General features: G+C 45.5%; 1 protein-coding gene across 1 annotated transcript in view; it reads left to right on the forward strand.

Annotated features, from left to right (window-relative positions):
- The window catches only part of LOC146172122 (uncharacterized), a 38,462-nt gene extending 18,993 nt beyond the window's left edge, over positions 1-19,469 (forward strand). The window contains exons 3-7 of the mRNA XM_084585879.1: positions 2,069-2,131; positions 5,896-5,922; positions 6,039-6,118; positions 18,530-18,616; positions 19,260-19,469. Of these exons, the coding sequence (XP_084442005.1) occupies positions 2,069-2,131; positions 5,896-5,922; positions 6,039-6,118; positions 18,530-18,616; positions 19,260-19,447 (445 nt within the window). The 3' untranslated portion in view covers positions 19,448-19,469. The remainder of the gene's footprint in view (positions 1-2,068; positions 2,132-5,895; positions 5,923-6,038; positions 6,119-18,529; positions 18,617-19,259) is intronic.
- The last annotated feature ends 3,312 nt before the right edge of the window (positions 19,470-22,781 follow it).

The following is a 22,781-nucleotide window of genomic DNA, read 5'->3' on the forward strand; positions in this document are numbered from 1 at the left end:
CGAGGGGCAATCTAACCCAAATAACCGGCACTGGGCATCGCGTCGGTGCGCTTGAACTCCGGTTCGGAAGGTGTGCTCCTCAGAAGATGCAGCAGTAGCCGCGAAGGGCCTCGACATCAAAATCCTGGGACGAAACTGAGGTTCGATTGTCTGACCGGACAGAAAATACCGTAAGCTGTGGCCGACTTTACCTTAATCTCATCTCACTCCTCGAGGTTGAGGTCATCCTCGTGACGTTTTCCACGACCGAATAGCCGTATTGTAGCAGCAGTGGCGGCAGCAGTAGCTGTAGCTCTAGCACCAGCATTGTAGTACTAGTAGCATAGCTATATGGTAGCAATAGAAGAAAGCTAAAAGCAGTGAGACATGCCATTACGAAAACCGACTTTTCAGCTAGTGCTGACGTTTTATTGAGTTCGAGTTGAATCAACAGGAAGAATACTAAAAAACAGGTGCCCAAATTTTCGGTTTTGCTTCACCTAACAGCATTTATGCTGAGGGACTTCAGTCCACGTACCGTTGCGGTTCTACAGAGCGCATAAAAAGCAAATATACGCTCATAAGTTCATGAGTTAAAAATTAGCATGCTCATTTTGAAAACTGGTCGAAACGGTGCGCAATGTACTGGATTACATGTACTACGATTTTAGGGCCGAGATCCTATATAGATCACAAGTGCGCGGAAAAGCAATATCTTGTATATATCTAGGCGCCAACCCTCCTAGGAACACAGAAAAAATATTACTAATCGATCTGTTTTTAATGTCTACAAGAAAATAAAGGTGCTTAACAACATAACGCCGCATCTAAACATAATTAAACGCATCGTTTTAAAAATTAACAATTGCTTAGGGTAATTTATCTTGGTACACAGACAAGCTGCTACCGCGATCCTGCTTTTGACACCAGGTTCAATCTGTCGGCGCAATTGGCCTCTTGGACTGCTGGCCACGGAAGCGCCACGCATGGAACGCATGTTTGTGCGGAGGAAATGTTTTTCATTTGTTGTTTATTCGCTCTGCTGCCTGAGTACGTAAATTTGTCTGTGTATAACCGCTTACAATTTATCAAAGAGTACTATATACGCGCATTCATTCTCATTGCCGCGATATCCTCAGGTAGTCAAGCAGGTATGTTACGAACTGAAAATCGGCATTCATGCGTAAGTCTATGCGCTTGATTGTCGTTTAATATTGTCTTTTTCATACGCTGGTAAGTGTGATAAAAGTTATAATTAATTTTACATACTGATGAATTTGTGCATCATAAGGAAACTTCCCTAATTCGAATCGAGGGTGCAGTGGTCTGCGAGTAATATCGTGTGTTCCCAATCACCGGTCGTTCGTCTTCAGCATCCATGAGCTAAACACACTCCATGTATGGCAATGTATAGCCGAGCTTTAAGAATTCGTTTTTGTTTGCCATGTATTAAGAGGAAGTCCGCATGACAGACGCTTGAACTTATAGTTGCTTCCTTTTGTTACCACCAGCCCGCGTCGCAGTTTAAATAAACCCTATTTCATCACAATTTGTGGCACTGACTTGAGCGGTTAACCGACGCTGTGACGCATTTCGTGAGCATATGAGTAAAACACACTCGCCTTTTGGATGCAGAAGTCCTCAAAGCTGGTTTGCGCCTTTTTTTATATTTAATAAAATTAGGAAAAACTTGTTGTCAGCCAGCTAGCATCCTGTTGCAATTTTCTACAGAATGTCTGATAAAGCCACCTCCGCATTATGAAACATGTACCTCATCTTTGACTATGTATAGGCGAAACGGCACAATAGACACTAGATGTTCAAGCATAATCAGAAAGGGTCCTTACAGTTTATGGGGTTCTAACATTACAAAGCGAGTAATCCGCAATACATGGACTTTTTTAACGTGCACTTAATCGCACAGTACACGGCCATATTGCGTTTGACTCCATTGCCGGGAGCGAGCTGTGGGGTCACCCGAGCCCTTATCCGAACATTCTAAGCATTGCTTCACGGCGGCGGGGCAAAAGGATGAAGGATCCTTACGAAGTTTACGAATTCGTTTTGCAAACTAACTGTGTTCTTTCAGATTATCGACGGAGCTGAGCTCACAACAATTAGTTGCTGACGTGACTGGCACACCACCAAGCAGGTGAGCATAGCCCTATATAGATATGAAGGGGAGAGGGGGGGTCCTATGGCTACCAGAAAGAATAAAGACTCCGTTGGTTCTGCACACGAGCCTTTAAAACAATAGCTTGCAATTCTCAAAAATAACTTCACTACACCGTGTAAAGCCAAATTCACTGTCCGAGTACCGACCACAGCTGTGCATGCGCCTCATCTTCTCCTTCCCTGCTTCCTATCTGTTTCTTTTTCTTCTTGCGTCTACCGAGCCTTCTTGCTTCCCTTCTTCTTCTTGCGTCTTCCGAGCCTTCTTCTTTCTTCTTCTTGCTGCTTCTTTCTTCTTCTTTCTTCTTCTCGCTGCTTCTTGCTGCTTCTTTCTTCTTCTTTCTTCTTCTTGCTGCTTCTTTTTTCCTTCTTTCTTACTTCTTTCTTCTTTCTTTCTTCTTTCTTCTTTCCTCTTCTTCTTCTTCATCTAAACCTTGCCCCATTTGACCGACTTCATCTTCTGTAAATAAAAACCAATATCACTTGTATACCCATTAGTAATGAAGGTTTCGCTTACACACTACGTTTAATCAAGCTAAACCATCAGCATTTTTTGTCTACGATGCCACGAAAAGAACTGACAGTCTTCGAAATTATGTTCAGCAGACTTTTCCAGCGTCCGTATAGCAGTGAATCACAGCAAACTTGCAACCCCCCCCCCCCCCCCCAAAAAAAAAAAAAAGAGCAGGACGCCCGCACAACAGTGCGCCAAGCAGAAAAACAGCGCGCGAGCTGTTCGGGGTTCTTTTCTATATAACTTTCCTGATCGGCAGGTCACTAATTTCTCAGTGCGCAATCAGAACGCCCTTGTAAAGAATACATGTGTTTGTGTGTGTTGTGCGTGCGTGCGCGTGCGCGTGCGCGTGTGCGTGCGTGCGTGTGCGCGTGTGGGTGTGTGTGCGTGTGCGTGTGCGTGTGCGTGTGCGTGTGCGTGTGCGTGTGCGTGCGCGTGCGCGTGCGTGTGCGTGTGCGTGTGTGTGTGTGTGTGTGTGTGTGTGTGTGTGTGTGTGTGTGTGTGTGTGTGTGTGTGTGTGTGTGTGTGTGTGTGTGTGTGTGTGTGTGTGTGTGTGTGTGTGTGTGTGTGTGTGTGTGTGTGTGTGTGTGTGCGTGCGTGCGTGCGTGCGTGCGTGTGTGTGTGTGTGTGTGTGTGTGTGTGTGAATACCCCATGACTAGGAGCTGCAAACCACATTATAAGTTGCAGAAAAACAGTGTGATTGCCTCCAAAATTTTCATTGCCACTCTCTTGCGTTCGAAACTTAGGAGTATTGATCTAAAATATATTTTCACGGGGACCATCAGGAACGCACAGCAGCAAATATTTTTTAAAGAGTTATTAGCAGCACAATTACAGCGAGCGGAATCAATTAGCAATTCTGTCCCGTTTCTTTCCTTACATTCCCTCGCAGAAAACCTGTTTTCCTTCTCCTGCCTGACCATCTAGCCTCAGCCATGCCTCGGCAATCCAAATTACCCCTGCTTGCTCCTCCGCATTTGACGGGAGGTGTGGTGTCAAAATGCTTTAGGAACAGCGCAGCACACAGTGTGGTGTCGGAGCAGAGACACCGCTTTTGCGACAACAAAACGGGCGAACGAGAAGCGCTCATTAAGCGACTCGCACAATTAGTGGTCTGCACCCTCCTTTCCCCATAAATCTGAGAGACGGACCAGTGGATTCCGTCTTGGACATTAACGTCCCCGTCCTTAATCGGCGGCCAGAGTAGAGAGCAGAAAACTGGCTTTCAGAGGTGAGCATAAGAAAGCTTTATTGCGAAAGCAATACTACGCCAGGTCTAAATACTCATCGCTTGGTGCCATGTCTGTGTCCGTGTACGTTGCCATGTCTGTGTCCGTGGTCACCTGGCAGGAGCTGCCAACTTGGGTCTCTCGTTTAACATGGGACGGTCATGTCAGAATCAGACTGCCAGGACCCTGACATTGACGTTACCCCTATATAGGCCACTAAGGCACATTCGTACGGCTTGGTTATGGCGGACCTTTATATGTGGGCTGTAGGAGAAGAAGAAGAGAAAAAACGCTCGGTCACCCGCAGCTAATGCTTTCGCTCCATATTTGCTTTGGCAGCGTTGAACCCTTCCAATTTTTTATTTGTATTTTTGATGCTTTCTAGCGCGTGCATCGCTCTAATATTTTGCAGAAGCTATCTCCGATATCTGACTGAAGCTTTGGACGTGCTTGTTTAAAATGATATAACCCGGTCAGTGGCCCTTTAAGCGTCTCCTTAAAAGCCGGCGTGGTAGTGCCTTAAGACCACCTTTCCTTTCTGCGAATGTGGTTCCAATAAGCTCAATATGGCACGTTGAGTGTGCTCAGAAGACCAACAGGACTTCAAAATATTTTGCAACGTGTAGCTGGCAAATTCTTTCTTTGAATATATCATGCATTGAAAGGGCAACAAATTCTAAACACAAACCTACCAGTACTGTGGTTTAAAAGGGATTTATGCCGTTTCGATTTCTAAGCTGTGTTGGTACATACCCTGATTTTATTCTGCTTTGAACCAGTAATTGTAATTTAATGTTCGTAAAATGTTTGTCAGGAGCTGCCGACTCGGTCTTCTCATTTCAGGGGTCAAGGCCCTCTTCGGGACCGCTCACATGCTCCGCAGGAACATCTGTACACCTGGTTTAAAGCGGGGCTTTACGTGGGGTGGTCTTTCAAATTGCGTGATAAGTTATTATTGGATGCTAATGAGTATGTTTGAGATGACAGGGACACACATTAAGGGTTTAGAGAATAATCGAGCTTCAAATCACATATAGGCGAACCACGATCCGCAAGTGGAAGTGCGGAAAAGAAGCGTTAAAGTTTTCGCGTCGTATTCTTAAACGGAAAGCGCTATTGGCAAACTCACAGTTTTATATTCCTTTGTCAAGACCACAAGACAAGGTGCAATATACAGTCCTTTCCTGCCTAACGATCTTTCCAATCTAAACTAGCCACCTCTTTTCTTTTATTGAACTCCCATTCTTTGCGCAACGCAGGGTGACTCGTTAAGAGACAATTATAGCACTGTGCAACTCATTCTTCTACCAACTTCACCCCATTAAACTTCAGAAATGTGTAGCTGCTACTATAGAGTAAGCATACTGCAGTGCGTAATAAATAACGTGCATTGTCAAAAAATGAATGCATATCATTTCGTTTCCTCTTCAAGTGTTCCCAGAACTCAACAGATTTAAAAGAAAAGCTCCAACTATAAGAAAAAACCCGAAAATAAACCCATTAAGGAAAATAAATTTCAATTACTTCCTCATCACTCCTTAAAGGGTGTAAAATTATTCCCAGAGGCTGTTTTGCGAACCTTTCTATGGCCATGAATGAACACCCCTTCCCTCCCTTCAACTTAATCCAATTATTTCCATTCGACCAGTAAAATTCTCATTAGGCCGCAAGAAAATATTCCGTTCCACCGAATAACTTCTATTTCCATCTGGGAGTGCGCTAGATGTCGAGGGATCGAATGCCAATCAGGGCATATTTTGGTTTAGACTGCAGCTGCACCTGAATCTCGCGTTACACAGGAGTGACCACACTTCGAGCTTTTCATTTTTCTTCATGGCCAGTTTTTCGCGCTATAACCGTTTAAACGCTCTTGGCCATCGTGCCTGCTTTCTATGATTGTTTCCTTGAATACTGTGGCCATGACACGGTAGCATCTTAGTACTATCTAATATGCAATATGATATAATTTTTTATTCTTGGTTCCATTTGTCTCATTTCAGCTCTAACACGATCGAGAAAACACAGGGGTAAGTGCAGCGGAGGATTTTTGTCATAGCGCATGTGTCTTGTTGATAACATTTATGCTAATGAGTGACATTGGATCGATACACTGCACAGTTTATATTATTATTACTCTACCTAGGTCATTCTTGTACCGGTACCAAATTGTTCAGACGAAAGGCGATTACACGAAGCTGAATACAACGCGTTTTGAAGGAACAGGTAAGATAGCAGTTTTATATGTTTTTAATATATTGCTACGAAGATGACGAATCGGGCAGTGGCGCGCGGGCGGAGCGCTCGCGCCAGGCCCGCTGGCCATTAAAGCATATTTCAGCGTCATGTCATCACGTGGTTCTGTTTCTGTTGTGTCGCCGTGTTCCATCGCTTGTCATGCCATCACGTAACATTTGGTTGGAGGTGCGGTTCATCCCCATCCACGCCTTGCACCGTCGAAGCCAACCGTACGTCGGGTCCATCTGCCGAAAGCCCGTGGAGATCGCCGCCCAGCTCTGCCCCAGCCCTTCTTGCTCAGACCCGACCAGCCGCTGTCCCCAGCCTCGTCCCCAGCCCTGACCACAACACACGTGACACGACGACCAGGAAGAGCCCAAAGCCGACCATACCGACCCTACCGACCCCATGACGAAGCGACCTCACCACCACTCGAGCGAAGACAGCACCCCCGCCCAAGCCGTTCGGCGTGTCCCTGAGCCTTGGCCTTCGGCAAAAGGTGAAGATGGGCTTCATGCTTAGGTGCAAGCATTCCTCCCATCTTCTCATTCACAGTGGTGTCCAGCGTTTCATGTCAGAATCCTGTGTCTGTGTTCATCGTCACGTCATGCATTGGGTTTCTAGCAATCGATCGGGACGATCGCTCGGTGGCCCCGGGTAATGCTACGAAGATGACGAAGTGGGCAGTGGCGCGGGGCGGAGCGCTCGCGCCAGGCCCGCTGGCCATAAAGCCTATTTCATTATCATGTCATCACGTCGTTCTGTTTCTGTTGTGTCGCCGTGTTCCATCGCTTGTCATGCCACCACATAACAATATTCTTGAGAGACTAGTGAGCTCACACTAGACCTGCACTTAAAGAAATAACGTAGAACAGCAGGGGTTCATCAGAAATTTCTCCGTTCCTGGAGGCAGGCATGTTAGAGGACACATCGCATGATCAAAACAAGATGAAAACGCCTTAGCACGCAACGGACAAAAATGCATTCGGTCGAGCATTCTTTATACTCATTTTTTTATTACCTATTAATTTCTAACCACAATCAAATCTGAATATATGAAATTCGAAGGTGTGTATGAAATGCTCAATTCATCGACAATTCAATATGTGAAAAATTCCAGTGGGTAAGTTTATTTGCAATCGAAAAGTACGATTACATTGCTCTCAGGCTAGTTACGGGGCTGTTGTATACATGGCGCTCGCTGTTGAGCTAGGAGTTCCGTTTTGTTGTTGTTGAGCCCTTGTTGCTATTGTTATTCTTGGCAATCTACCGGTAGCTAGGTAAGCTGTGCTCGCCTTGCTTCGCTTGGAAGCCAAAGGGACAATTTTTTCAAAATAAGGCATTGTCAATTAAAGGCTTCTAACAGTGTTTCCAGTTCATTGAAATTAAAGCAACCACTCTCAAAATTAGGGTATGGTTTGTTTCCCCAGAAATTCGTCAGTGAAGCGCGCCATGTGGGAGCTGCCACAAAGCTTTAGTTAGGCATGGTGGCCTCACCGCACGATAGCAATGTGGCGGAAGAAGTGGCAACACGACATCCAAGAATCCAAGGCTCCTTATAAGCATACCCCACATTCACCTATAAATATATAGCAATACGGATTCACAGCGCTAGCGTTGCCAGTAAGTGCACAGAGGACTGCGTAGCCGACCTGCCCCCACGTATTCGCAAAGAAACCGAAAAACGCCGCTTGCTATGGTGCGAAGCGCCTTTCGATATATCGAACGACCGACAAAATTGCATTTCAGACAGTTCAGACTTAGACTTTTACACAGGTATTATAAAGGGATCATCGGTGTATTCGATGAGACCAATAACCCGAAATATGTGGATTCGATATGGGAGGATTCGCTTTTATTACATTCACGCATTCTTAAAGAGGCATCTTTAATGTTGCAGGCAAAGGAAATACAAATACCTGAAAGTAGAGGCACGAAGAATCCGCGATGAATAGTGCATTGAAAAGTAGGCAAATATATAATGTTAATTGAGATTAATTAAAACGTGTGATGTCGAACCACTGACGCTATAGCATTAAGCAAACAAGCAATTATAACTCACATCGTACGGAACAACAGGAGTTAGGTGCTAAACACGACTTATAGATTAGCTATTTCCTGATAGGCAATGTTAGCTGAGTTTGCTGCGAGCGAGAGCGTAAAGTATATTGTGACAGAAGCCGGTAGAACTAAGTAAGCAGGTTTACTTGCACCAACACACAAGCAAAGGCTAAAGAAGGCGTGGCTAGTTAAAAGACTAGCGGGCGAGCTCCCCGAGCCAAGAAGATGTGCGCGGGCCAGTATCCCGAGCTCGACCATGGCGTTCTTGTTTTTCAAGAGGCCAACTACAACAACAACATGGCGGCACCAGTAAGTAATCAATATTGCGACAATCTCCCCTCCGGGTGGAAAAAGCATCGTCCCGATGCCGCATGGCAAGGTCAAGCAGAATCGTAGACGGCGTGAATGTCACGATCACATGGCAAAGTCAGAAGCCGTTGCAGAAAAAAAAAAGCACGTGGCTTGACCTAGCGGGCGTATAATGGTTGCATTTTGGCAACGTGTACGACTTCAGATTGTGCTTGCCTTCGGCAGCAGCGAACAGTTCCTTGCAAGATCACTTCTCAAGTGACGTCGCTGAGGTAGTGATCCATGTCCCGAGGTCGTTCCCCATAGCACGGCCGAAGGTCATCCGGTGAGAATCCGCGCAAGCCCATCCGACGGTACGGGCAGTGGCACAGTAAGTGACCGGCTTCGCCGCAGTGGAAGCACAGAGGTAGACTGTTCGGCCTAAGCCACGCATGTGCTTTCCTTACGGGAGGTCGGGCGTAAGGCACACCAGTCGAAACTGTATATCGGGGTGCAGGACGAGCGGGAGGAGCGGGGCTGCAGGGTGCCGATGGTGCTGGCGCAAGGATACGCAAGACGTCGCTGTAGATCCTGATATACTGCCCAGGCGCCTGGGAAGATGGCATTAATGACACAGCTTGACGGCACTCTCCACGCACATCTGAGATGCCTCCAACAAGCGCGTGCTGCCCGAGAGAGGGCATCTTTTGCAGCTCTTCGCACAGATGCTTCTGATAAGGTAACGAAGGGCGTCACTTTCGTTCCTGGATGTCGGCAAGTGGAAGTTCACAGCAGTGATGTTCGCAGGGCGATCAAAGGGCAAAAATAGCTACTGTAGGGTACGCTTCATGCTTTTCGCTTCCCGGCATATGAGCATGCGCCGCCAAAGATATTGCACTTCCTACTGATTTATTGCCGTGCCGGTTCAAAGCCAAGACCGCCAACCATCATCGGGGAAGGCACTGCACGCTGCAATAACTAAGTCGAGATTGCATATCTCGGCACGTGTCAATAAGACCAGGCACGATGACATACTTGCAGATGGGCAAATGCTTTACTGCGCACATGCATGCGGCAGCCAGCAATGCCTTCATGATTGATGTGCTGGTTCGTAAATGCAACATATTAGAAAACTTCCAGCATGGAAGAAGTTTTAGAGTCCTGTAATTATAGTGAACTAGAATACTTTCTAGTGGCGCGACCGGCAGCGGCTGGGGCCAGCTGGGGTGAAGCGAGTTGACACTGACGGCCGGCAGGGGCGCCACTGCGCCTTCTCCTTCACAATTGGCATTCGCAGAATTGGTTTTTAACGCGTGTTTGCTAGTCGTTTCTTGTGTCTTCTTTTGGCAATTTGTATATTCTGAGAATTCGTAATAGATATAGTTCAGTCGATGAGCGCTTAAGATGTGCAATCAAAAGATGGTAAAGTGTACTAAGTGGGAGGCGCAGGTTAATCTCAAAGAAACGCGTTTTGACTCTTTAGGTGAAGCGGAAGGCAGCGACTTCTTGTGTCGTTATTGCGTGCTGAGTGCGCGTCTAGATAGATTTGATCAAGAAAGGGTCAGTTTAGTGTCTCGTGTGGATGATTTAGAAAAGGAAGTACATTTGCTAAGGGCGGAAAATCAGAAACTGCTTGGACAGCTTCCTGAAAAAAAAGGGGCCGACTTTATCCTTGGAACCAACGAAGACGAACATCCCAATGCGGGCCACGTGGCTGGGGCCAGCACTGGCATGGAAGGCATAAGCAAAGTAGGTCAGGCGGATCCGAACCGTCAGAGTTATTTAGAAGCAGCTAAGAAGCCGAAAAAAAAGGAAGAAGTAAGGAAGAATGAAAATCCCAGAGATAAGAACACAGATAACCGAAAGCAGGAGCCAACAGTTGGGAGAGGGAGAGAGAAGTCCCAGGTGCTTATCGCCGGAGATTCTAGCATGAAAAGGTGCAAGCGAGATATCTTGGAACGTGTAAAGGGTGATAAGAGAGTGTTGGTTGGAGCCTTCCCAGGGAGAACAAGGAGGGCAGTACTGAAAGAGAGTAAAAATAGGCTGTTGAAGAATTCCGCAGAGCGCAGTATGGTAATAGTAGCCGCGGGGCTAAACGATGTCCTAAATGGTGACGCTGCAGGAGTGGTGGAAAGTTTAGCTAAGGGAGTTGACGAGATCAGGGAGATAGCACAGCAAACGCAGATAGTTGTATGCACAGTACCAGAGGTGCTAGGATTGAACGGAAAGCTGGAAAAGGACGTGATGACAGTTAATCAGGACATAAGAAAGTTAAGCCTGGAGAAGCGTTTCGAAGTGGTTGAGGTAAACAGGGAGGTACATAAAGCAGGTTTTGGTAGGGCTTTTCAACGAGATGGCATTCATTTTAACAGAAGGGTGGGAGCAGACATCGGCTGGTGCCTGGCAGGCAGGGCTGTAACTTTTTTAGAGGGTCCGCGAGGACTCCGTGCACAGAGGTAGTTAGAAGTGAAGCAGAAGAAAGTAATAATGGAGGCTGAGCCCCCAAAATGGCAAAGAGTAGGTCGAGAAAGAAAAGTACAAGAAAGAAATCTAGGACTAGGATCAGCTACATAAACATGCAAGGAGGTAGAAAAAGAGCGAAATGGCTAGAGATAGAACAGCAGTTGAAGGATGACAAAATAGGTATGTACGCTCGTTGCGAGACTCATCTCAGGGATCTAGAAGATCCGCGTTTATAGAAGGCTACGTCTGGGAAGGGTGCAACAGAACGAGAACGGAAAAAAAGGGTGGAGGGGTAGGTATGTTGATACACCAGGGAACAAATTGGCAAAGAATTAAATCATCTTGTAAAGAACATATCTGGGTTTCAGGAACAATTGCCGGCATAAGGACATGGCTAGGGGTAGATTATTTAGGAACAGGACATCAATGCAGGCAAGAAAACAAGGATCTTGTTGAATGTCTCTGTAACGATATAAGCCAGTTTGGAAACGGGGCCAATATTATTCTACAGGGGGACATGAACGTCCACATCGACGATCTGGGTGGATACACGGATTGTAACGGGAAGCTAATGCTAGATTTCTGTGAGCGACACGATCTGGTTATAGTAAATGGAGAAACAAAATGTGAAGGCCAAATCACGTGGGAATTCCGCAACAGGCAGACGACCATTGACTATTGTCTAATGTCGCAGGAAATTTATAGCAAGGTCACAAAAATGGAAATAGATGAAGAAGGGGAGTGTAGTCTTTGAAGTGATCACAAACGTATTAGTCTGCAGATGGGGCCCTTGATGAAAAGGGAAATGGAACTTAGACAAAACGTAAACGCAAAATTAAACGACGATCAAATAGCGCAGATAGCAGCAGACATAGAGAAAGCAATAGAGAAAAGCCCCATGGAAGACTGGAATTATGAACAGGTAGAACTACTCATACGGAGGAAAATTCAGGAGGTTAAAGTAGCAAACCGCTGGATTGGAAAGAGGAAGCCACGGAGCTGGTGGAATAAGGAAATCAGGGAAGCTATTGAACAACGACGGGCTGCTTCAAGGGAACACCGAGTGGCAAAGAAAACACAGCTATCTCAGGAGAAAATCGACCAAAAATGGGAATCATATCGACAAAAAAAACTTGAGGTACAGGCCCTCGTCCAAAGTAAAATAGAGCAGTCCACCGATCGCTGGATGGCTGACATACACGATGCCTCTAGAGGCGGAGCAAGAAAATTCTGGAACCATATAAGCTGGCTAGGGAAGAAGAATAAAAGAAAGCAGGATCGGATTCAAGATAACGAGGGAAATTGTTTAAAAGCGTGACAACGCAGTGAACTACATTACATCAGTTATAGCCGAGTCATTTAAGAGCGACGATAGGGCAATCTCCGCAAATCAGGAAGCAACACAAGGTAGCAGAATACAAAGCAGCTTAGAACTTACCAATCTAAACTAGAAAAAGGCAGAAAAAAATATTCCTAAAAACACGTCTACAGGAATAGATGGAATTCCGATCAAGCTGATTAATGAACTCGGTCCAAAAAGTAAGGAAACGTTGTTAAAAGCTCTGGAAACAGTCATAACGAATAAGAAATTTCCGGACAGCTGGCGGCAGAGTAAAATGAATTTGATTCATAAAGGGAAAGGAGACAGGATGCACATAAAATCCTACAGGCCGATTACCATAACATCTGTTATGTACAGGTTAGCCATGCAGGCAGTGAAATTAAAGGTGCAAGCATGGGTAGAAAGTAACACGATACTCGGAGAACTTCAGAACGGCTTTAGAAATGGTAGGCGCTTAGATGATAGCCTGTTCGTGCTTTCCCAATGCATCGAAATATCTAGAGTGGAAAATAGACCTTTGTGTTTGGCCTTCCTGGGCATAAACGGGGCGTACGACAACGTAAGCAGGGAACTCCTGTGGAACATATTAAAAGAAGAAGGTATCGGTCATGAGATAATAGGGTTCCTACAGGAAATATACCGGGATAACAAAGTAGAAATTATGTGGAAAGGGATAAGAAGTACGGAGGATGTCAAAGTATGCAAAGGATTAAGACAAGGCTGTCCTCTATCACCGGTGCTGTTCATGCTTTATATGATAAACCTGGAACCGAGGATACAAGACAGTAACCTAGGTTTTAACCTGTCATATAGATTAGGTGGAAAGGCGGTAGAGCAGCGCCTCCCCGGTTTGATGTATGCAGACGTTATTGTGCTGCTAGCAGAGAGTCTGGAAGAATTGCAAACTCTAGTTAAGTATTGCGGAGGCGAAGGGGACGCTCTAGGCTTCAGTTTCAGCGCCGTTAAGTCGGGTCTGATGATTTTCAACGGCTCAACTGATCAGGGTCTTAAAATACAAGGCCATGAAATACATAGAGTAGCTGAATATAAATATCTGGGGGTATGGGTAAACGAAGGATTGGCATACATTGGAAAGCATGAGCAATCACTTAAGGCCAAAGGGCGAAGGAATGCCGGGATAATGAAGCATAAGACATTGTGGGGATACAATAGGTATGAGGTTTTGAGGGGTATTTGGAAAGGAATTATGGTGCCCGGATTTACTTTCGGAAACGCAGTTTTGTGCCTAAAATCAGAGGTACAGTCGACATTAGAAATAAATCAGAGATCCGTTGGACGATTAGCACTAGGTGCCCACGGCAAAACTACAAATGAGGCGGTACAGGGAGATATGGGCTGGGCATCTTTCGAAGTACGGGAAGCTCAGAGTAAAATATTATATGAGGAACGCCTGAGGAAGTTGGACAGTAACAGATGGGCAGCTAAAGTATTTAAATACCTGTACTTAAAAAGCGTGGACTCACAATGGAGGAAAAGAACTAGGAAACTAACTAGTAAGTATGCTAGTCACAAGGACGGAGAAATAAAGAGCATTAAGCAACAGGTGAAAAACACAGAAGGTAAAAATTGGATAAATTCGATGGAAAAGAAACGGAGTGTGGAATTATACCGTAAGTGGAAAATGCAGATCAGGAAGGAAGATTTCTTTGATAACTCAAGAGGCAGTGCCCTACTTTTCGAAGCTAGATCAGGGTGCTTTAGAACACGCAGCTACAAAAAGAAATTTAACAATGGAGCTGACACATGTGCTGTACGCGGAAACTCCAGTGAAACAATTGACCATATTATACTCGAATGTAATGGTATCCATCCGGAAGTTGATGCAGGCGCAATCACTGTTCCTGAAGCTCTGGGGTTTAGAGATACCAGTGGCCGGGTGAATAAACCGGCGGTGGAAACTAGCAAAAAACGACTGGAAGATTGCGTAAAAGTAGAGAAGTGACATAATGTAGTAATGTAGGAACAAAAATTTCATAAATAGAATGATGGTTTAGTTAACCATTCTAAATCAATAATTAAGATATATGGAGAAAAATGAGCATGATAGCTACTGCTACCCCCCCGTTTCAAAGGGGACGCTCCTATATTCCATCCATTCATCCTAGCCTCCGGAGCGCGCGTTGGCAGCACATAGCAATGCGGTGTAGAATTTTTCTCGCTTTGCGCGCGCGCTGTCACGCAATTAATTGCACTTTAGCTTTCGTATATTGCAGTTAAGTAGTAATAGCAGTGAGTAGGAACTATGTAGCACTAGTGATAGGAAATTTAACGAAGCTGTGGCGAAAAGAACTGATTCCCACTGTTTTGCTTCAGGCTGCTGCACCGGCTACCCGGGCCCGGGCGCGCCAAAAGCAGTTTTTCCGCACCAAGAGACAACGAGTTGGGATGAAAGTTTGGGCGGAACTACGCGAAACATGCGAAGGGACGATAAGAGCCTCGTAGAACTATCAGCCGTGCGTGAGCACCGTTTTGAAGCACAACACATACTGCGCGACTACGTTCATGTAATCGACGGCGTTGAAGTCGTTAGCTCCCGGTGCCATACCGACGCTGCTTTCGGGGTGTCCAGCCCAGCTCTCTGTTAAAACACTTAAACGGAGGAACAAAAGGAAAAAATCTGCTTGTGAAACAACTCCATCGCGAAGCAAGAAGCCGTGTCAGGACGTGAACAGCGCTGACAACGAACATCAAGAGCCGAGATAGCTGGCTGATACAGAATCATCGCCTTTCTCGTTTGAGGCGCTCCGTGGCAATCGCCGAGCTTGTGCCGCATCGAGCACGAGCGTTTCGGCTATTATTGCCACGTCTTCTTTGAAAATACAAGCAAGGCTCGTGTTTACGCATGAGCGAGCGGTGGTTTTCAAGCCTGTCGGAGGCAAAACTGAGTGATATGCTTAGAAAAAAAGTTGTCTTTGTTAGTGACGCTGCAGCTGTACTGCAGTATGCCGAAGCAGCTTGTATTTGCAAGGGATCAATAGGATGATAAATATAGGCAAATGTTGCCGGACTTGTGTAACTGAACTGGACTAATTACAGGCAATAAATATTAAAATTATTACATAACTGTGAATAAAAATTCAACTTGCTACAGCATCGGCATGTAGTTTTTAAAAGCTCGTGTCAAGCACAACTGCACTGGACAGATTGTAGGCTATAATTATTTACTGATAATTGTGATTGTGAATAAAACTGAACTTTTTCCTACGTAATCCAGTCATATCGTTGCATTAGGGCAGGTTTATTTCAAATACTTTTAATTCGTAATTAGGAATAAACACTTAACTTTATGCCCAAACATTGTCATATATGTTTGATAGCTTCTATTGAGTATCATTGCTGTGGCCAAACAATAAGTCTTCATTAGTTGCCAATAAAACGTTACTTGTGATTCGATATTGAACTTTATGCTGCAGTTTCACGTCATATATCGATGGATAACTTATATCGATTACGATAGAACTACGCTAATTGCAGGTCCTAATTAAGGGCTGTTAGTTAATTGTAACTAAAAAATAATACTACGAGCAACTCATATCGTTTAAAAGGTCTCAGTGAGTAGAATCCAATAACAAATGCTATACGGAGCTATCGCTCATCTACCTCGGTTGAACCATATATTAAACCAGTTCCACTTTGTATTTTAGCTAAATGTTGTATTGGCGTGACACTTTGAATGGTTCCTAGCTGTACGTGCATCTCATTGTAACATTTCTCTTGCAGGACCATTCATGGTGTTATACAATTAATGAAATCACGATTTCCAGCTATAGCACTGCGTCCCAACTCTGCATTAGTCGACAAGAATTCTTTTCTGTCGTTTCTGTCAGAGTGGTAAAGCCACGCAAATGGGCAACGGGCTTTCTAAGTCCGTCCACGGTAACTGGACTGCGTGTAACACTATGCAGTGCGTTGTCGCTGTTGTAGTATAGCGGTAAATAGCTCATAATTACAAGCGCATCAACTTCACTAAACCATTTATGAGCTCAAAATGCGACATAAAATTTAGCTTAAACGCTTTAATTCTGAAAGTGTGTGAATATTAAATGGCTGTGGGTACACACATGACATTGGTTGCTGGTCTTGACCTTCAGACCACAGTAATAGTCGCACAGATAATTTGCTCTGCATGTCATGCTGACAGGTTGTCGTTCTGCGATGGCGTTTCGTTCCAAAAAATCACTCTGCAAGTCGAAGTTTGGCCGACGACGCGACAGTAGGAATGTTATATCTTTGCTTAGTTACTATAGGCGTAGTTTCTGGACACGCGTTTTGATCCTTGACAAGGCTAGTCATTGTAACTGTCAGGCGGAGAGCAGCCAGAAGGAACAAATGTGCTATTCTAATTAGTAAATGAGATAAAACCTAGCATAGCAGACGAACTTTTCAAAATTCAGCGAACTCCTTTACTATGAAAAGTTGCGGTGGCGCCATCTCATGGCGTCAGATAGAAACGGGCTCGCCAGCGTCTCGCCGCTCGCGCCACTAGAGAGTAATCTAGTACACTATACCTGTAATCTAGACTTTGCTTTCACTACCTGCAGTGTCTTCATCGGTGATCGTTGGCGATCGCGGCCGTGAACAGATATGGCGGTAAAGCAGCAGCACTGTGGTGGTGCACGTCAAAATAGAGGCTGTCTCAAACCAAGCCTTATTGGTAGGTGTCACACGTGCAGCCTAAAGCAGCCTGTTTGAGCGATCTAGACAGTCATGATGACGACTGTAGTTTTACCTTTTTAAGAGCGTTAGGTCTACTCCTCCAATGCAAAAACCTCGAGGTCAAATTATGGTGTAATTGCGACCTTAAATCCTCACCCTGTGCAGCAAAACATCGTCGCCTTCATTGCCATGTCTAGGCAAGAGAGCACTACGCTATCGTCGCAGCCACTCACACCTCGCGTAAAACTGCAACATACTCTCACGCTAGGCAGTAAACATCATCGTTTCGATTCCGGCTTAGGTTTAAGTTTACGGAGTTTAACGTCCCAAAGCGACTCACGCTATGAAAGAACTCGTAGTAAGGGGCTTCGGCAAGTTTGACCACCTGAGGTTTCTTTAATTTTCACTGACGTCGCACAGCACACAGCCACCTTATTTTTCGCCTCCATCGAAAAGCGATCACCGCGGCCGGACTCGGTCACGCATCCTCGTGTGCAGAAGTCCTGTGACCTAACCACTTCGCCACTGCAGCGGGCTTAACGTTGTCGGCTTCATAAGTCTATCTGCGCCGCTCCTTCATTTAGCCTAAGTAAATACGCCATACACATGCACCATATTGCTAAAGACAGAGACCACAGCTGTAACAGACAGACAACCGAGCCCATCAAACAAATAGAAGACAGACTAGCCCGTTGCCGATAATCTTACCAAGCGCGGACGCGAGCCAACATCAAAGTGGTAGTAGCGACTGCGGCTGCGGCCGATGGCTGACGATTGTGAAACTTGAATCAAGGATTTTCGAAAACCAATAATTTTGGTTTGCTTTCATATTGAAACCATGTAAAATTAATCACGTATTTTTTTTCTTTCCCTGCGCATTTACTCTTTCAAAGCTGATTTCAGCTCATGTACCTCCCCACCAATCCTCTTGCAATAGTGTTTTAACGTGGAGCATTAGAGGCCCTGTTCTCCAGAACATCTAACGTCGACGTTGTCCTGGTTGTCGGCGTTGAGATAAATCATGGCCATGCCTCTGGCAGATGGAAGTTGGCAAGTGACGTTGCTAGGCACTGACTGGTCAGAAGAGTCTGTCACATCTCCAGACCGCATCACATATCCGAGTTGGAAACAACTGCCAACTCAAGTAGCTCCTTGAAAGCGAAGGGGGAGCTGATAATCGATTCAAACACCCTTCGCTCCCGTGCAAGATACGCATTGAGAATAAATAAACAAGCATTGACATGAAATTCAATGAACGATACTCATTAAAAGTACGCCCTGCTTTGATGTTTCCTTGTTTTGACATGACGTGATATCTTGCTAGTGTTTACCCGCGCAAAAGCCGAGGTCGCCTGCCCCTGCTAGGAGAATATTTCAACAGCATAATTAAGCAGAACATCCTGTGGCTAACAAAGCGTCCAGCATTTGTTTTTATTATAAAACTGGACAAGTTGCAGAATGCTCACAAAACTTGACGTTTAAAGTAATCAGTACACTATACTATTTCAGTGCTGCGGTTGAAATGCAAAAGAGGTTACTAAGAGTTGCTTTTTTGTACTCGATTTCAGAAAGTTTCTACGAGGGACTATATTCTGTGTACTTTGCTGACGCCGTCTGTATGATCGTTGAAATGTATGCACCACCACGCCCCAATGGTAAGCGCTCCTTGGTCTTTGAGTCGGGAGTCATTTTTAGCAGCAGAACATTAATTCATCAATCATGCTTGTCTCTTTGGCAATCATGGGAGGGATAATCATGCACATCTCAGTTAACTTGAGATCTTAAAAGTGTAGTAATTGCTTCATTCTGTCCCCGTAGTTCACTTCACTTGTTATGATTTCACTAAGGGCACACTCTATGATATGACGCTCTTGACTTATCTGGCCTCGTCATGATAGCTTGCCCGGCCGCAAAGCTTGATCTCAACGGGCTCACCTTAATACGGCTACTATTCTGCGTCTATATATATATATATATATATATATATATATATATTTGCTGCTGTGCCCTACGCGCATACAGTAAAGCGTAGGGCATGCATCCAGCACTTTGGAAACTGCTTCATACCCTACTAAATAAGCACTACGCCAATATATTTGTCGGTACGATACTCATAAATGGACGAAATAGTGGTCCCCTGGAGAGCCTAAATTTATGCGGAATATTTACAAGCGTTGCCCTAGTGCTGCTCTACACAACGTCTTGGCGCTCTGTAAATAGCTTACTGAGCGAAACCAGCCTTACTTCGTGGTTCCTAGTTTCATTTGAGTAAAGTTTTCTTCTCGTTCCTCTTTCTAGCAAAACCATATTGTGCTCTGTGGATGGCCGAAAGTGCAATTGAGAAACCAAAAAACTATTGCTTCTTCATACTATTTGCGATGTGCTACACTCCAATATATAATGTTCGCGAATTTGAAAAAGCCGAATGCACAGAATGGGGCTCTCCTTTCAAGCAAGAGGCAGAAAACGTAACATCTGCTAAATAAGAATAAATTTTTATCTACTTTTGCCGTTTCCTATTTCTTACGCATGTTACCAAAATGTCGCCATCTTGTGTAATTTCAAGTGGCGTCTCATAATAAAGCAAAAGTCACATGTTCAGCTTAATACTGCATGCATGACAGCAAGCTATGACATTTCCCCTCTCAGATTTTTTTCGTCCAGCAATAAAAATTGGGCCATATCGTTGGCACTTAGGGACTTGAACGTTAGCTTCAGACGAGACGGTTTTCTAGTATGCAAATATATCCTCAAAACAAAACTGCTCTTTGTGGTGATCTGTATTGAAAACCCAGGAAAAAAAAAGAGGGGGGATTTGATCATTCAACGCTGCCGAACCGCATATCCAGTGTTAGCTCACAGTATGAGAGGGTGGAAATCATGTAACTACTCCCCGGGTTTATCCTGCCCTGGAACCACAGGTGGTCTCAGACCTGGCATACGTACCTGAACGGATTGTTTGTGAAGTCAGGGTGGAAGCGGACGGTGGCGTCCTTGCTTACGGCGAGTTTGAGGGCGTTGGCTACTGGGGTTCAACCCGGCTGAACCAATAGCTATAGAGCGAAAGTTTGATTACGCATGATCAGACACACTTTGTTGCGGTGTAACTCCTCCATGGCTGTCTGCAAACCTCAAGGACGCCACATCAGGGTCTAGACAACGCAAAGGTACCGAAGGCATATTGAAGAGGGAGGTGTCAAGAGGCGAGTAAAACGGGCAACGGTAAAGGTAGAGGGAAATGGTAAGCGAGAGACTGTGTGGTGCTGTGTCGAACAATGCTGCATATTTTTGGAGATATTTACGGTTACGAATTATGTTTGGCACGTGCATGAAGGAAAAGAAAAGGCGTGCGAAGAAGAAGCTAGCGCCGCCGGCTTCTCTAGCTGCACCTGAAGTCAAATCTCGGCGTCTGATGACACTTCCGAATGACAACAGTAGAGCTAACGCTTTTTTCTTAGGTATCAGCACTACTCGTGCGCGTCGAAATGAATGCAACCGATAACTGAAATTCTTCTGCGCTCATTGCAAGCAACGAATCTGAACGTATAAAGGGTTTAGACTGGATCGTTTGTAATGCAAGTATATCTTCAGAACACAGCTCCTTTTTGTGGCAATGTAGTCTTCTCTGAAGACTTGGACGAAAAAAAAAAAAATCGTTTTTCTATAGCAGCACAAATCGTGCTTGAGCTCGTAAGTGAATTAGCACTTGGCTTGAATTTCGAGTCTGCGTCGTTTTCACAAGTTTCATGGTCGCCGTTTCCACCAATCAAGCAACTCGAAGTGAGACCGAAAATTACTTCTGAAAACTACGCAAACCGGGGAAGAAAGAGCTACTATAAACATTGAACCCCCACCAATGCGGAGCACACAGGATTTTCGCACTCTGCCGCAATATAAAAGAGAAAAGCAAGCAGAGAAGATGGAAACGCAGCGGCTCCGGACAATATATCAGCTTCACTAAAATCCGACAATATTTTGGCGATGTACAAAAGACTAAGGAGCGTGATTTAGTGAGAACCCTGTTACGGGGTTTCGTTCCATAAAAGACAGCGATGCATTACTATCTTAATGATCCACAATAGGCGCAAAGCAACACAAAGAAGTCTCACCTCTTTTAGCCATATCCATGACTTCTGCAAACTACATATTCTCGATACACTTCCATTTTCTCTACCGAGTTTCTCCTCCCCCCCCCCCCCCTTCTTCTTCCTTCTCAGCTACACCCCGATACCTGGGGTACCAGTTCAAAGTCCGACGCCCGTTATAAACACGAGACTTTTCACTGCAGTTTCAGAGCAATCTTTTCTATGGACGCAGTTTTTCCCAAATCGTATAATTCACTCCAAATTTCAATATATCCGCAGATCTCCGCATCGACGCTTACAGTTCTTTGTTATTTGTTGTCAGAAACACTCCCATTGCTTTTAATATCAGAATTAAGAACTCGATGCGAGGTTATAACAGCCCTAAAGAAATATTTCGCGAAATATTGAAAACCTAAGGGGTCATGCCATGCTCACCCAATATATTAGTTTTGTAGTCTGGCTGATAATACTCGCCCTTACTATTTTATTTCCAAAATTTGAGTTTGCTTGATGCATTCTTTATTTCGAAATAAGTGACTGAAGTTGAGACTGCGAGGCTGCTCCCACCGACAGCGGTCGCCGTTTTGACATGCTTGGTGACGTCACAGACCGGCCAGGCGCTTCGTCTGCTGCCCTGGCGGCTCCGATTGTACTGTACTGGGTTCGCGCTTGATCAAAGACCAGCATTACTCGCAGTGACCCTACTGAACATGTTACTGAAAACGGAACACAGACTGTAGTGAAGCGCGATTTAGTTCTTGCTTGCTGTTCCTCTTTCGGGGCGGCCGCCGCCACCGTCCGACGGCAGCACTGCCCCCTCCCCCCCCCCCCCCCCCCCCCCCCCGCCTCCGCCGTAAACACCTCCGCGACGGTCGTACCGGCATGGCCGACCGCATCATCAATGATACGGCGGATCCTTGCGCCGGTCTAAAAAAATCATGCTAAATTTGTATTTCTCGCAATAATCATAGGCCCTGGGAAAAGGACACATACGGTGGGAGCTACTGCTCACAGCCGCATAGCAGCTTCCTCCGGTGCTGTTCCCGTGTTCTTGTATACTACAGTTCCGGTGCAAAAGCGTGGCCGAAATTAATTTCTTTTACTACGAGGCAGTAGAGTTTAGAGTAAGCAAGTTTCATGATCGATTAGTGCAGTTACTATAGCGCATCGCTGTTCAATTACAAAATGCCGTCCGCGGTGGCTTCGATAAAGGCCTAGTGACGATTAGAGAAAAGCAGACGACCAGAGCGCCGCGCGCCGTCTACCGCGCTCGCTGGCGGCCCTTTTATGGTCAGCTTGCGGCGCACGGTACTGTAAGCCTTATGAGCTTATCGCCTGCTTTCCTTATGCGGCTAGCTGGGGCCAGACTTGAGCCTAGCAACGAACGAGCAGCGCGAACGATGCTGCTAAGTCTGGATGTATCGCGCCGCACCCTCGCTGCTGCGTCGTCGGCTGGTACTCGCAGTTCATACAAAAGTGCTGCGGACGGCACACTATGCATTACATTTTTATGTTTTACTTTCCATCGCTTTCGAGACATGTTTCAGTGTACAAAGTGAACCTTGTTGGAGCGCGTCAGCTCGTGCGCCTTTCATACTCGGGCGTGAACGCGCATCTCAATCCCGCCCACGCCGCTATTTCCTAGGGGCCGAATAGCTCAGTTTGCGCTTAACACGGTTAGAGGCATCACTGCTGTTTGGTCCACCCCATCGGCTTACTGCAGCTTAGCTTTACG

Source organism: Amblyomma maculatum, unplaced genomic scaffold (assembly GCF_055883805.1).
Source record: "Amblyomma maculatum isolate TAMU_Amacu unplaced genomic scaffold, ASM5588380v1 scaffold_13, whole genome shotgun sequence".
NCBI lineage: Eukaryota > Metazoa > Arthropoda > Arachnida > Ixodida > Ixodidae > Amblyomma > Amblyomma maculatum.